Consider the following 13,576-nt stretch of genomic DNA (forward strand, 5'->3'; position numbering starts at 1 on the left):
ACTGGTGCCTCTGGGACCAGGGCTCCGGGTCTGGACCGCACAGGGAGGGTGTGAACTGTAGCCACGGGGACGGCCATCTCCACCCCTGCCCACCTGCCGCCCACTCCCCTGGCCCCAGCCACTCACGTTCATGTCAGAGACGGGCGGGAAGCAGCGGCTCGTGGGCCGCTGCTTGATGGTGGCCACCCTGGACTCCACGGCCACACTCTCGGCGGTTCGGGATGGCTTAGGGGCTGGGACTGTCTCCTCGGGTTTATCTGCAATGTGAACATGACCATCAGGACAGGCGTCAGTGACCCAGTCAGGGGAGGGGCTTAGTTAGAAAAATGCCGAAGTGCCGCCTGCAGTTTAACAGCTTTTGTCGTGCAAGGGCTTTGTCACCCAGGTGAGGGGCACACATGCCTCGGCCACAAGCATTCATAGCGCAGGACCCGACCCCGAGCCACACCGGAAAGGTGCACATGGACGAGAGGGGAGGGAGACCTCCGCCCCGAGTGCCCGGAACTCAGGGAGGCGCTTCATTCACACCAGTGTGATGTTAGTCTTGGTGGTGGGAGCTGGGCAGCGCTTGGAGCGTTCTTCCTTTTAAGCGCTCAGAGGTGTGGCTCTTCTACAACCACATGCAGTTGCCAGGGTCTGAGGACCCAGCACCCAAGGCTGGAGGCCACCGAGCTGCGTGGGGGTGAGGGGGACAGCCCCCCCGCTCAGGAGCCAGTCTGCTCTGGGGAGGCGCCCCCAGGCCCCCAACAGCTGAGCATTCCTAGCTCGTTGTGAAAAAGCCGATGGTTAGTGAGCCTTACAAATTAAAACATTACTAACAAGTTGAAATTTAAAACATTGCACTTTTGGGGAAACTTGAAAACTGGAGCTGACCCTGGGCCTGCCAGATGCCTAGCTTCCCTCTGCAGGCCGGGTCCAGACCCCAGTGTCCGAGTAGGGCCGTCGCAGCAAGGAGCCCGGGTCAGGGACATAGATGAGTGCTTGGTGGGGGAGGCCACCGGGACAGCAGGAAGGCAGAGAGAGGCCGGCCTGGCAGAGTGTCCTGTTTGGACCCAGTGAGGCACAGCACTCTCCTGGCCCCCCAGAACATTCTGTCCGCAAGCTGAGGCCTTCTCCTGGGTGACCCCAACCTGCTCTGGGCTCTTGTGACTCCCCATGAAGATTGTGCTGTCAGAAAGACCCAGGCCTCTCAAGCCGAGGCCAGCGTGAGAGTCAGAGGCTGGGAGCTCCAGTGTCAAGGTCAAGGCGCCTCAGCCAACTTGTGATGGCGGCTTCCTAGGAGGAGCTCAGCCCCTGTGAGGGCCCCCTAGAGCCACCTGCCCTCTGAGCCGCCCAGACAGGGGCCCCAACGAGAGGAACCGCAGGGGGCCCCTCCCCACTCAGGCTCCAGCTGGGCACCCGACTCCAGTGTGTCCTGGCCCTGGGTGGGCAAACCACGGCCTGTGGGCCAAACCCTGTCCACGCCTGTTCTGGTTTGGCCCTTGACCTAAGGCCGGTGTCCACACTTTAAAGGGGTTGAGAGAGAGAGAGTGTGCCGTGGGGAGAGGCCCGCAGAGCCACAGACACCCGTGCTCTGGCCCTTTATGGAAATGCCCACTGCGTCCACCTGCCAGCAGAAGACTAAGGCGGAGACAGCATCCCAGGGCGCTGCCCCGACAGGCCACTTTGCTCGGGACCTCTCAGTTCCTCCTCTCAGCACCCTCCCCAGGTTCTGGGACCCACAGCTCTCCCAGCTCTGGCCTCCTCCTCGGGGCCATTTCCTTCCCGGTTGATGTCGGGGGACACTGGTGAGTTTCTGCCCTTCAGGGAGTTAGTGGGAAACACCCGCCTCTCTGTGTGGCTGCAGGGACACTCCAGCTGTGGTCCCTGTGTCCCCCACCTTGCCTTCCTCCTTGCTGCCCCAGGGCCCCTGGGCATTCGTCCTCAAGTGCTTTCCAGGTTGCTCATTGCCCAGCCCCCAGCCCTGCTGACCTCTCTGCCTCTTCTGCCTTCTCTGCTCACCACCTTCCCTTTGCCAGATTCCCTGCCCCAAGAAGTGTGCCTCCTACAGGAAGCCTTCCCCCTCAGGTTCATGGTTAGGGTTTAACTTGTTTCTGTGATGATCTCCTCTGCTCCCCGCCCCGCTGGCTGCAGGGCTCAGGGTCCTTGGTTGACCTTGGCGAGCCCACGGCAGCCCGAGGGGCCTCTTGGCCCGTCCCTGGAAGCTTGGTCCCTCGCAGTTGGCTTTGCTTTGGCCGAGGTGCCGCTTTGCCAGTGATGGCGGGCAGTCAGGTCCATCTCCCGCATGGCCCGCAGGCGCGGCGTCCTCGCAGGCCCAGTCTCAGCTACGGCGTGTGCAGCTTGGCTGGGCTCTCCTGGGAGCCTCCGGGAACACGGGCCTGGAGCGGAGGCCGCTGAGTTAGGGAGCGCGACTACGGCCTGGCACGGCGTCCTGTGGGGCCACCGCAGCGAGAGCCCTGTCCGCAGCGCAGCGGGCCGTGTCAGGCCCAGCAGGGCGGGCGGGGGGCTCCTGGGCAGGACGGCTAAACTGGCTGCGGCTTCCAGAGGCTCCTGCCTAGCTGGGCCCTGCGAGTCCGTTTCTTTGGTGTTAGCCCCCTGAGCTGAGGGGGCTGGCCCACCCTCTGCAGCCCAGAGCGCGGCCTGGAGCTCCCACGCTCCTGGAATGAGCGGGCAGCAGACTGCAATTGTGGGGCCCGGCGCATGGCAGGCACTCCCAAAACGCAGCTCGATGGCGGGTGTGTGCAGGTGAGGCAAAGGCACCATTGTTAGTGACAACGGTCCCCAACTTTGGTGGAAATGCTTAATAAGCACCTTTATCCCGTTTCTCATCCTAAAAAGAACTTGGTCATAGGGGAGCGTCATTCCTTTTTTGCAGAGAGAACAATGAGGCTCTGAGTTGCCTAAGGTCTTGCAGGTGGAATGCTGGGACCAGAGGGAGGCTTGGGCTCCACTAGGGCCAACAGGGGTGCCGAGCCCTGGCAGACCATGAGTCTAGGGTTGCTGTCAGATTGGTCTGCCTGGCCCAGCCAGCTGCAAAGTCAGGGCACTGCGCTCACCACGGTCGTGCTGCACTGAGATGGGCGGCTTGGGGTGTAATTGAAGGGGAACCCCCTGGAGCTGTGGTGACCCTGAACGTGGGTATCATGGTCTTTGTCTGAAACCTTTGCCCTTCGGCCTCCACGCCACCCAAATGTTCTTTGATCCAGAACACAGGAGAGCATCTTGGTTTGGGGGGGTTTTGTCCAGGGCTGTTCTGTTCACAGTGAGAGCTGGTCAGCGTGGTCTGTGTGGTGCAAATGCGGAGGGAAGCCCTGCATCGCTTCCCCATGGGGCCCTGAGTCCCCTCCTGGCCTTTGTCTCGAAGGGAGGCTGGTGGCCTGACTCAAAGACTCTGCTCAGCCCCCGTGTTGAAGGGCTTGTTTACTGGAACGTGAAGGCTTTTAAGGAAAGCTGTGAGACTGTGGGTTCCTGCTTCTCATTCTAAGCTCATAAGGATTATTATGCTTAATTTATAAAAGCCTGGAATTGGGTCTCTATTCAGGGACTCCAGAGGAAGAGGATTAGTGAGTTCAGCCCCTGCAGCCTTAGAATGAAGTGCTCTGTGACTGAAAAGCAGTCCTGCAGACAGATTTGAAAACTGTCAAATCTTAGTAATGAATTGATGAAAATGCTCCGGCAGTGACCTGTATTTTAATTTTCTAAACAGACCTACAGTCTGCTTAGAAGACAGATGTGGTACCCACCGTCCACAGGCTGCACACTTCCTCACGCAGGGAAGAGTGTGTCCTGGGTGGGGAGGGGTGGTAGATGTCAGGGTCGCATGTAGCCACGTGTCTCTGGGAACCAGAGCAGAGCTGGTGTCCTGCCTGTCACCAGAGTCCCCCACCTGTGAGCTCTGCCCCCACCACAGGCAGAGTCACCTGTGGCCCGAGCCCTCCCACTCGTCCAGCAGGTATTGCTGGCTTTGTAGTAGGGAGGCCTCAAATTGTGGAGTGGAATGACCCTCCGAACCGTGGGGAGGCCGAGGCCAGGATGACACGGGCGCATCTGGCCAAGGGGCCCTCTTTCTCCTGGGGGAAGGGGGCGCCATCGCAGGGACTCTGGCTTCCGTGTCCTGTGCCCCCCTTTGCCGTGGCCACATGCCAGGCTGTATCCAGGCCCCCAGCTGCTCCTTGGACCCCTCGGGAGAGCATCCTAGATGCTCCAGGAACGTCCCGCAACGCCGGGACTAAGACTCTCCAGTTCTTCAGCCTGTCAGGCAGTTGGTTTGTGAAGTGCCTCCTGGCTGCGGAGATGCCCAGGCACCCTGTCGCTCCTCGTGACCTCGAACCAGTTGTTCCGCCAACTCTCGGGAGGGGCAGGGCCACCCATGCCCCGTCTCAGGGTGAGAGGCCACAGTGCAGGATTTCCTCCGTAAACCGCTTCCAAGAAGGAAAGCAAGGTGTCGACAGCGCTAGATGTCAAAGACGAGCCATATGCAGTGGAAGCAGCAGCTACTGCCAGCCACCCGTCTCTGGTGGAGGCAGCGAAGGCCAGGGGCCAGCGCTCTGACCCCAGCACACTGTTCCTGGCCTGCAGGCTCTGATGAGTCACACAGCTTCGAAGGGAAGGGGGTGGGGTGCAGCCAGAGGGGCCCGCGGGCTGGGAGGCCATGGTGCAGCTGGCCCCACCACCCCTGCCCAGATTCTGCCTCGGGCCCCCCCCCACCCCACCGCTGCTCACCCTGACACCAGTGAGCTTGGTGTCTGGGGAATAGCGCAGGTCCTCAGGGAACACTCAAGGACTAAATGTGGGCGTGTTAGCTCCAAATCACATCCAGTGTTCGGTGTTCGCTGGCCAAAGGCAGGCAGGGCTGCACTCCCCAGGCTGGCCCCGCGGAACACGACCTCTCTCCTCTCTCCCTCAGTCACAGCCCCGGGTCTCTGGCTGCTGGGCCCTGGGGAGGAGGGTGGAGCCGGTGGGGTGGGGTGGGGTGGGGCGGGCCAGCGGCTGCTCCCTGAGGACAGGCTCTCCCGCTAGCCCTGTTAGGGTCATGGGACTTCTGGAATCTACTGTGTAGTGCCTTTTCTGGAAAGTGTGGTGGACAGAGGGGTTGTTCCTGCCAGCTGGGTTTGGCCTTGGGTTGAAGGGAGTTCAGAGGGTAATGTAATCTCAGGAAACTTCCTGTGCCCCAGGCACGCACCATGTGGTGACACGGTGACTGGTCCTGGAAAGCCCATGGTGGGGGGGGGGTCTCCCAAGCAGCCCCTGGTTGTTGGGGGAGGCCCAGCATTGCTCCAGAGGAAGGCTGCCAGGGCTGGCCTGCCTCTCGGGGCGGGGGATGGTGGGTGAGAAAGGAGCTCCTGTCCTGGTGCTCCAGGACCCCTGGCCCTGCCCTCAGATACTGCCCAGCGGGATTCCCAGACTCCCCCCACCATCTTGGCTGAGTCACATCTCAGTGGCAGGGCCTGGGCCTGTGGGCAAGTCCCCTCTTGGCCCTAAACTGACAGGCTGCTGCTCACCTCCAGCACCTGGGAGAGGCACCCCAAGTGTGGGAGCTGCTGCGGAGGGGCAAGCTCCATCGGGGCCCGGCTGCTGGGCACCCGTGCGGCTGGTGTCTTAGCTGCTCACAGCGCGGAGGCTGGTCCCCCCCTCACCACTGCCAGCCTAGGGAGGGGCAGGGAGCAGCCTGGCCTCGCAGCCCCCTCTTCCCCAAGTTCAAGGGCAGTCTCCTGGCAGGAGCCGAGCAGGCCTCAAGGGGTTTTTTAGGAGTTGAAGGGAGGCAGCCCCTACTGGGGGCAAAAGGGCCAGCAGTCAGGGCCCCATTTGCCAGGGGCCCTGCTGGCCTGCGCCCCAAGCCATGGCTATGGAGGCTGCCTGCCACCCCTGGGCCCAAGAGGGCCCAGGCGTCAGATATGGCCACGTGGACACGACTCAGGGGCAAATGCAGAACACGCTGGGGACCACAGACGGGAGAAGGCAGACGTGACAGACTGAGACGGGACGCATCCTGGGGCCGATCCCACCCCCCCCCCCCCGGACCCCGAGCAGGGAGAAGACAGCACAGGGTCACAGCACATTCCAGACGCCACGCCGATGGCCACACAGGGCGTGCGGGTTGGGGGCTGAGACGGACGCTGGGCTCGCCCCTTACCCTTCTTTTTCCGGACGGAGGCTTGCAAACAGAAAGGGGAGTGTGAGTCCTGTGGCAGGTGCGCCGGCAGCGCTCCCCCAGGGCCCGGGCTGGGCTGCTGCCCTGGGCTCCCCCTCGCCCTGCACTGACTGCAGCTTGTGGCGGATGCTGGTGGGCGCGGTAGCTGTGAAGAGCTGGACGCCCTTTCTGATCACATTCTCCAGCAAACCTGCTTCCCTCAGGGACGGGGGCCTTTCCTCTCACTCAGCCCCCGCCCTCCCTGCACCCTGCCAGAGGGGGCCGTGTGAGCCCAGGCATCGCTTAGGGGGACCCTCACAGCGTCCTAGGCTGACACCCCCAGAGCCCTTATTAAAGGTGTCCTGCCCACAGCCCACAGGCCCCTCGGAGGAGCCAGAGCAGCACATGCTGTCTGGGTTTAGAAAAGCATGTGCAGAAACTCACACTGTGGTCCCCGCCGGGGCCAGGCCTAGGGTTCAGAGGGGTTTTCCTGGTGAGTCTTGTTTGGATGGATGCGGCGTGGTTATGGAGGGATGAAAGGAAAGGGGCTTTGCGGAAACTAGTTGTTCTGGGCGGGGGTGGGCAGCACCACAGCAGGGATGCTCTCATCTAGAGAACTTAGGCTTCAGCCTGAAACAAAGATTCCAGCCCTGGGACAGGGTGGCAAGCAAGGGGGTGCTCACTGGGAGGTGGCCTGGGCCCGGCGAGGGTGGACTGCAGGAGGCCCTCGCAGAGGAGCTGTGAGGGGGAAAGGGCCTCTCTGTGCTGTTTTTGGAGGGGAGGCCAGGACCAGAAGGTCTCCTCCTGAAGGCTGGGACCAGATGGGAGTGATGGCAAGTCAGAGACCGGCAAGGACACTCAGACTACCCGCCCCACCCCAACCAGCTGGGGCTGATGGGGGTGTGGCCGTGGGCGCAGGGTTTGTTTTGTGCCCCTGTAACATACCCTGAGGAGAGCTCAGAGACGCCCACCAGGGCCTCCCAGTGGAGTAGGCCTTCAGCCCACTCGCCATTCATTTGTGATCAGAGCCTACTTCCTCCAGGAGGTGTCCCTGGCCTCCGTGGTGACTCGCAGTGTGGCACTTAACCAGCACCTGGGAGGCTCACACCACCAGCTCAAGTCATCCCTCTTCAACAGCCACACGGCCGCTAGACCCAGGGCCCACCTTGCTCTGCACATCCTCCCCGGGCCAGGTGGCATCCAGTGGCCACAGCCCTCTGTTCTTGTAGAGCTTTCCAGAAGGCACCAGGAGCTCCTTCGACCTGGCCCGCAGCCCACCAGGTCTGCAGCCCCACTGCTATCTATGCCAGACCCAAGGGCTGGAGCTTCCTGGTCCTAGCTGTGCACGAGAGGACCAGCAGGGCGGGTTTCAGGGGGGGCTCCCTCGACAGCAGAGGGCTGCTTACCTTTATCCACTAGTGAGAGGCCCAAAAATTCAAAACAAAACAATGTTAGACGAACCGAAAGAGTTTAAGACTAGTAACCACCCCTGAAGCCAGCAGGACCCCAGCGGGCCAGCGTGGGAGCCCTGCATCCGGGGGCATCTCCTGACACCGTTCTGGGGCCTGGGGGCCAGGGAGAGGGGCAGGCAGGCAAGCAGAGGGCCATGCGCAGGCTGGGGTGTGGCCAAGGCTGGCCCAGCCGGTGTGCTGGGAGCTGGCGGCAGCGCAGGGCTGGGGCGGGCCGGACGCGGCTCTTACCGAGCTCCTCCAGCTCCGAGGTCATGGACTTGGAGCGCAGGGTGAGGGCCGTGGTCGGAGCACGCTTTGGAGGTGGAGGAGCTTGAGGGGCAGGAAGGAGAGACGGAGGTGAGAACCTGGCCACAGTGCCGCCCACCCCACCCCACCTTACAGAGCAGCCGGGAGGAGGGGACCCGGAGCCTGCTGGGAAAACTGAGGCAGTGTCCCCCAGGGTGGGGAAGCCGGCAGTGGTCACCCTGCAGAGTCATGAGCCTGGATGAGTCTGCAGGCTCCATGAGGGACCAGGACAAGCCCTCATCGGGAGGCCTCCCTGCCTCTCTGTACTCAGCCCCCAAGCGCACCTTGCACTTGGGGTCCCTCCTGTCTGTAGGGCCAGGGCCCAGTGTGAGGTGCAGCAGAGGTCTGCAGAAGAGAGTCTGGTCCAGCTCTCTGTAGGCCTGCTGGTGACTAACGGGGACAGGAGATTCCAGCAGCTGCAGCAGGACGGGGTTCTCCCGGCTGCAGTAGCTTTACTTCCCCTTCTCTCCACACCCTCACACTGCAGCCTCCCCTCCCACATCTCTCAGCCCCCTCCTCCAGGTAGTCCTCCCTGGCTGTGCTGATTGCTGTCTCTAGGACTGAAGGCTCCTGGCAGGGTGGGTGGGTGGGAGAGGGGCGTACACTTGTCCTTGAGAAATGCTGGAAGTGCTAACTTGGTACTCCAGCCTTCTTCTAGCCCCAGGTACCTTTGGCCTGCTCCCGGCTCCCTTCTGCAGGCCTCCCTCAGCGCCAGTGTCCCCCAGCTGTGACCTCCCTTGGGAAGGAGGGTAGGCAAGCTGGCCCTCTGTCCACAGTGGGCCCAGGCTACTTGCGGGCAAGACCCATCACCAAATTGCAGTGACTGGGGCAAGTCAGTTTGGAGTGGGAGCCCCCAGGCCCCTGGTCGTCTGAGCACAGCCCTGGCCTGAGGCCGCCACTGCCCTGTGGGTAAGCCTGAATCACCCGTAACATCCCTTTCTGGCTTCTTCCTACTCTTGGTGGAGGGATCAGAACCCACCCCAGTGGAAGGAGATGGGGGACATCCTGGGAAGTGCCCAAGCACCGGAGGCTGGAGAAGGGCCCCTACTCCCCATTGATCCCTCGGGCGGGGCTCATGGCTGGGAGAGCACAGGGTGGGCACCTTTCTTCCTCGGTGGTGTCATCCGGGTCGAGATTCCTGGTCACAGTGACCACCTTGAGGACAAGGTGGTTCCCTCCCTGGCGGATCATGTTCACCACCTGCCGGTGGCCGACCTTCACCACGTTCTCGTTGTTAACCTACCGGAAGAGGGAGCAGGGCTGTGAGCGAAAGGAGCCGGCACCCGGCCGTTGGGGGGGCAGGTACGCTCAATCTCTTCTCACACATTTGGGAACACGCGTCACAGGACGCTGCCCGTCTCCCATCTCCCGTCTCCCCGCTGCGGCTTCCCTCTTCCTCCTCCCTCGCCCACAGGCCGGAAAAGGCAGGAAGCTTGGCTCATAGGCGCGAACAGCAACGGGTCAGCCCCGCTTATCTCTGGGACGGCAGCTTCAGGGACCCGCTGCCTCCACTGGGGCCTCCACGGTGTGCGCCAAGCTCTTGGCACCCGTCAGCCTCTCACCTCCCCCTTTGCCACCAGGGTGGAAATGCAGACAGGCCCCGAGGTGACATCCCGTGAGCAGTGCGGGGCCCCAGTCCCCGGGCACTGGGCACCTCGTGAAGCTCAGCCGGCTGCTCTGTCCACCGCGCACCATGTCTGCCAAACCAGCCAGACCTGGCTCCATCGTGGGAGGGAACTTCCCTGAGTGACGCCTCCCTCCATCACCTCCGCACCCTCCAGGGCCCCTGCATGGACCCTCTCCGCGTGGGCTCTGGCACCTGCCGTCCCCACAGCTCCCGGTGTGGGCGCCAAGCACAGAGGGCAGCCCTGAGAACAAACGCACAGGAAGGCGAAGCCACGAGCACCTTGAGTACCGTCTCTTGAGGAAAGAGAACCGCCCTGGTTGTCAAGAACTAACGGAAGCACTGAAACCCTGCTCGGCCTGCGACTGCCAGTCCCCGTTTTGCTGTGCTGCTTTCTCTGCTGTGGAGTCCTACAAGCCTTCGGAGCGCGGCGTGGCCGCAGACAGGAGCATCGGCAGGGCTCGATGGCCTCACAGACCCACCACCCGTGCAACCAGGGAGCACGCAGTGCCCGGCCCCTCAGCTGGGACACCAGTGAAGGCTCCGACCATCTCTGAAGGTCTCCTCCAGGCCAGCTCACCCTGCTTTACCCCCAGTTTGCCTGGGGCCCAGGAACCTGGCCGGGCACACTGGCCAGGAGGCACCCTCGGCACCCTCCCCTGTCCTGGGGCTGTGGGCCTTCCCCCAGCCGGGGCAGGATCGTCCAGGAGGGGCCGGTGTAGGGGAGAGTTGCCTGCCTCTGGGCTGCAGCTGTGGTCTTTGCAAAGTGACACCTAGTGGCTCTGCTCTTCACTGGTTTCTCAGAGTGTGGTCAGGAATCCAGGTGAGCTCAGGACAGGGGGAGCTGGGGAGTTGGACCAGGAGGAGAGATGGCTGTCCCTGAGCTTCCTGGGGCAGCAGCACAGGGCCCAGCTTGGCCAGCCTGACACTCAGGGTCCAAGCTCCCCTCCCTCTGTCTCTTCCCCACTAGCACCGGAGCAGCGACTGTGGCTCAGGAGTGAATTCATTCATTTGTTCATTCCACCAACACTCTTGCTCTGAGAGCCCACTCAGTCCCGGAGGTGCGCGGGATCCTGGTGGATGGTCCACTCTTGCCCCCTGGGGCTTACGCTCTCATGGGGGAGTTGGATGGCACACAAATCAGTGGACAGATATCATTTCAGGTGTGCCGAGTGCCACTAAAGAGAGCCAAGCCAGTGAGAGGAGAGGGGGGCAGATGCGGGGACCAGGAGCAAGGGCTGAATGCGCTGGGGGGAGGGGCACAGCCAGGGCTGAGGCCGGAGGCGGGGACGAGCCTGGAGTGTTTGTGGGACAGCAAGATGGTGGGGGTGGGGGGCCTGAACAGTGTGAGCAGACAGAGTAGAAGAAAAGCCCAGGTTCTGGGTGGCCCAAGGCCCGATCAGTGGGCCTCGAATGCTAGGTGAGAAGTTCATTTTGGGGCCCGAGAGTGATGTGGCTAATGCACATTTTAGGCGGATCAGTTGCTCCGGATGGCGGGTGGGGATGGGGACAAGGGCAGAAACGGCAGAATCCGTGCTGGCGAACATGGGCACCAGGGCCCCGACGGAGGCAGAGAGGTGGGGAGACCCAGACCAGGTCTGGAGCCACCAGGCTGAGGCACCATGAGGATGTGGGGAGCTCCCCAAGGGGACTGCAGTGCGGCCAGCCTCCCGTCCAGTGGCTGGGGGTGGAGGCAAGGACCAGGCTCTGCTGTGTCCGTGGGTCAGTGCAGGCAGCTGGCAGGGCTCAAGCGGCTGTTGGAGAGCTGGGCTCCAGCCCAGGGGCTGGGGTGCTCGGCACCCAAGGCTGCTTGTTAGGGAGCTGGGGCTGGGGACTTGGCCCCTGGCCACAATCCAGGCGTCCAGCGGTCCCACTGCTGCCTGATGACGCCCGTGGCTTTGGGTCCAACTCTCTAGAACCCTGTACCTCCAGAAGTGTGAAGTTAGCCCAGCTTGCGTCCTGACACCACCTACTAGCTGGGAGCCCCAGGGCGGCCCACCGGCCTCTCGATGCACCAGCTGCCTGATGAGTGAAACGTGGTGATGTGGGCCCACCTCCCACTCTCTGAGTTGCCAAGAGGGTGGGAAGAATCAGGTGCCCCCAGGGCCTGGCGGCCTTGAGGCTCACCCTCACCCAAGACTGAGTGCCCGGCGGTGGGAGCAGCACCCCCAGCTGCACCCCCCCTGCTTCTCAAGCCTGCGCTGCGCTGGGGGAGCTGGGAGCCCAGCTGCCTTAGCCCCTCATGTGTGTCCATCCACCCCCCCCCCAGCCACACCCAACTTACATCCTCCCCCTGCTCTGCCAGGGAATAAGCTGTGGACGGAGTCTTGCCCCCAAAGCAAGAGACATGCCAAGGTCAGAGCAGGGGACAGTGTGGGCTTTTGTGGGTCAGCCAGTGTGCAGGACGGCACAGAGGTGCCAGCGAGAAGCCCCAGAAACACCACAGCACAGTTCAGCCTGGAATCCACAAGCCCATGACCCACCAGGCAGGATGAGGACATGCAGCTCCATCCTCTGACCAGGGCGGAGGAACAGAGTCGCAGAGAGCCGTGCTTTAGTTTCCCAGCCCTTAAACAGGCCAAACCTTCAGTTTAACCTGAAACAAGACTTCGGAACCAGATACTGTCCTTAAAGCAAATGTTGCAAATTACTCGGGTGGTGACTGAAATCTCAGAGACCGAGCAGGTGAAATGCCTGTCCTTCCTCAGATGCCCAGACTGGCATCTTAACTTTCATGGGATTCTGGTGTCTCTCAGAGCAAAACAAAACCCACTGGGCCTGCAATTCTGACATGCTGCCGCCAGGGGGAGGTATGTACCTTGATCATCCAGCACATTTACAGAGAATTAAGCCACGGCGAAGATGATAGCTTTGGAGCAGAGAGAAGCTGCCAACAAATCAGGGAGTTAGTTTGTTAGGAAGAGTGCCACGCTCTCTGCGTCATCCTTCCATACAGACATGGTGCGAGTTACGGAGGGAGGAAACCGCGTCCTGGCAGCGAGGGACACGAGCCTGGCCAGCACCACGCTTCAGGAACCTGTCCTCCATTACACTTTTATATGTCTCTAAATGTTTCTCCTCTTCCACTTCAATTGTTTTTTAAAATACCAAACTTGTATGTGTACACAGTTTAAAGAAGCAGAGTTCTACAAGGCTTGTTACAAAGCCAACAGGACCCAGCCATCTGGCCCCACTTCCCACTCCCGCAGCCTTCAGCCAGCTCTTCTGTACCCATCACTGCATCTCTAGACGCACTTATATGGTTGCTGTCTTATGTTTAAATTGCAGGTACCATGTACTGACGTATCTCTACAGAAGATGACGATTTAGCTCAGTGTTCTCAGCTGTGGCACCATTGTGGTTTTGGACCAGTTCTCTGTTCGGGTGTGCACTGGAGGGTTTCTAGCAGCATCACTGCAGTCTGCCCGCCAGATCCAGCAACATCCCTCCCCAAAACGTGACAACCAAGATGTCCTAGACATTGCCATGCGTCTCCTGGGAGGTCAGAGTCACCCTCAGCTGAGAAGCACTGACCTAACTCTTTTCCTTCACCTCCTGTCCCACCACTTTTCCAGAACTTCTTCCTCCAGCAGTAGACAGTTACCCAGCTCCACACTCAGGATTTACATCATGACTGTAACATCAGTTCGTGGCCAGACCATGCAGTATGCTCTGAGTACTTTGTCTGTCTTTCCCAGTGCATTTTATTTTCCCTAGCATGAAGTCATTTTCTGGCGTATTTATATTGGTTTAAATTTCTATGTACTTAACAGTAATTCAAATCCAAACACTGCCTTATATATGTACATCTTTTCAAAATCTTCAGCTCCATTGGGTGTTAAGTTTGTTGTCTTGAAGAAATGGCTCCTAAAGTCTTCTCTCTAACAATGTGGGTTTGGTGTTCTCTTGGCCTCTGTCCCCATTACTGTCACCCTCAGGACTCCTTTTGATTCACTCTTGTGTTGGTTTTTCTGAATCCTAGAACCCATGTATGTATGTATTTGATTCAGAACCTCATTTTTGGTAGACTTCCAGTAGTTTCCCAAGAAAAGGAGTTTGGGAGAT

At 60.8% G+C, this 13,576-nt stretch overlaps 1 protein-coding gene across 1 annotated transcript in view; it reads right to left on the bottom strand.

Annotated features, from left to right (window-relative positions):
- Positions 1-13,576, bottom strand: part of SHANK2 (SH3 and multiple ankyrin repeat domains 2) — a 499,586-nt gene that overhangs the window by 19,255 nt on the left and 466,755 nt on the right. The window contains 5 exon segments of the mRNA XM_032490098.1: positions 127-257; positions 6,134-6,154; positions 7,537-7,545; positions 7,831-7,911; positions 8,979-9,126. Coding sequence (XP_032345989.1) covers positions 127-257; positions 6,134-6,154; positions 7,537-7,545; positions 7,831-7,911; positions 8,979-9,126 — 390 coding nt within the window.

Source organism: Camelus ferus, chromosome 10 (genome assembly GCF_009834535.1).
Source record: "Camelus ferus isolate YT-003-E chromosome 10, BCGSAC_Cfer_1.0, whole genome shotgun sequence".
In the NCBI taxonomy this organism is placed as follows: Eukaryota; Metazoa; Chordata; class Mammalia; order Artiodactyla; family Camelidae; genus Camelus; species Camelus ferus.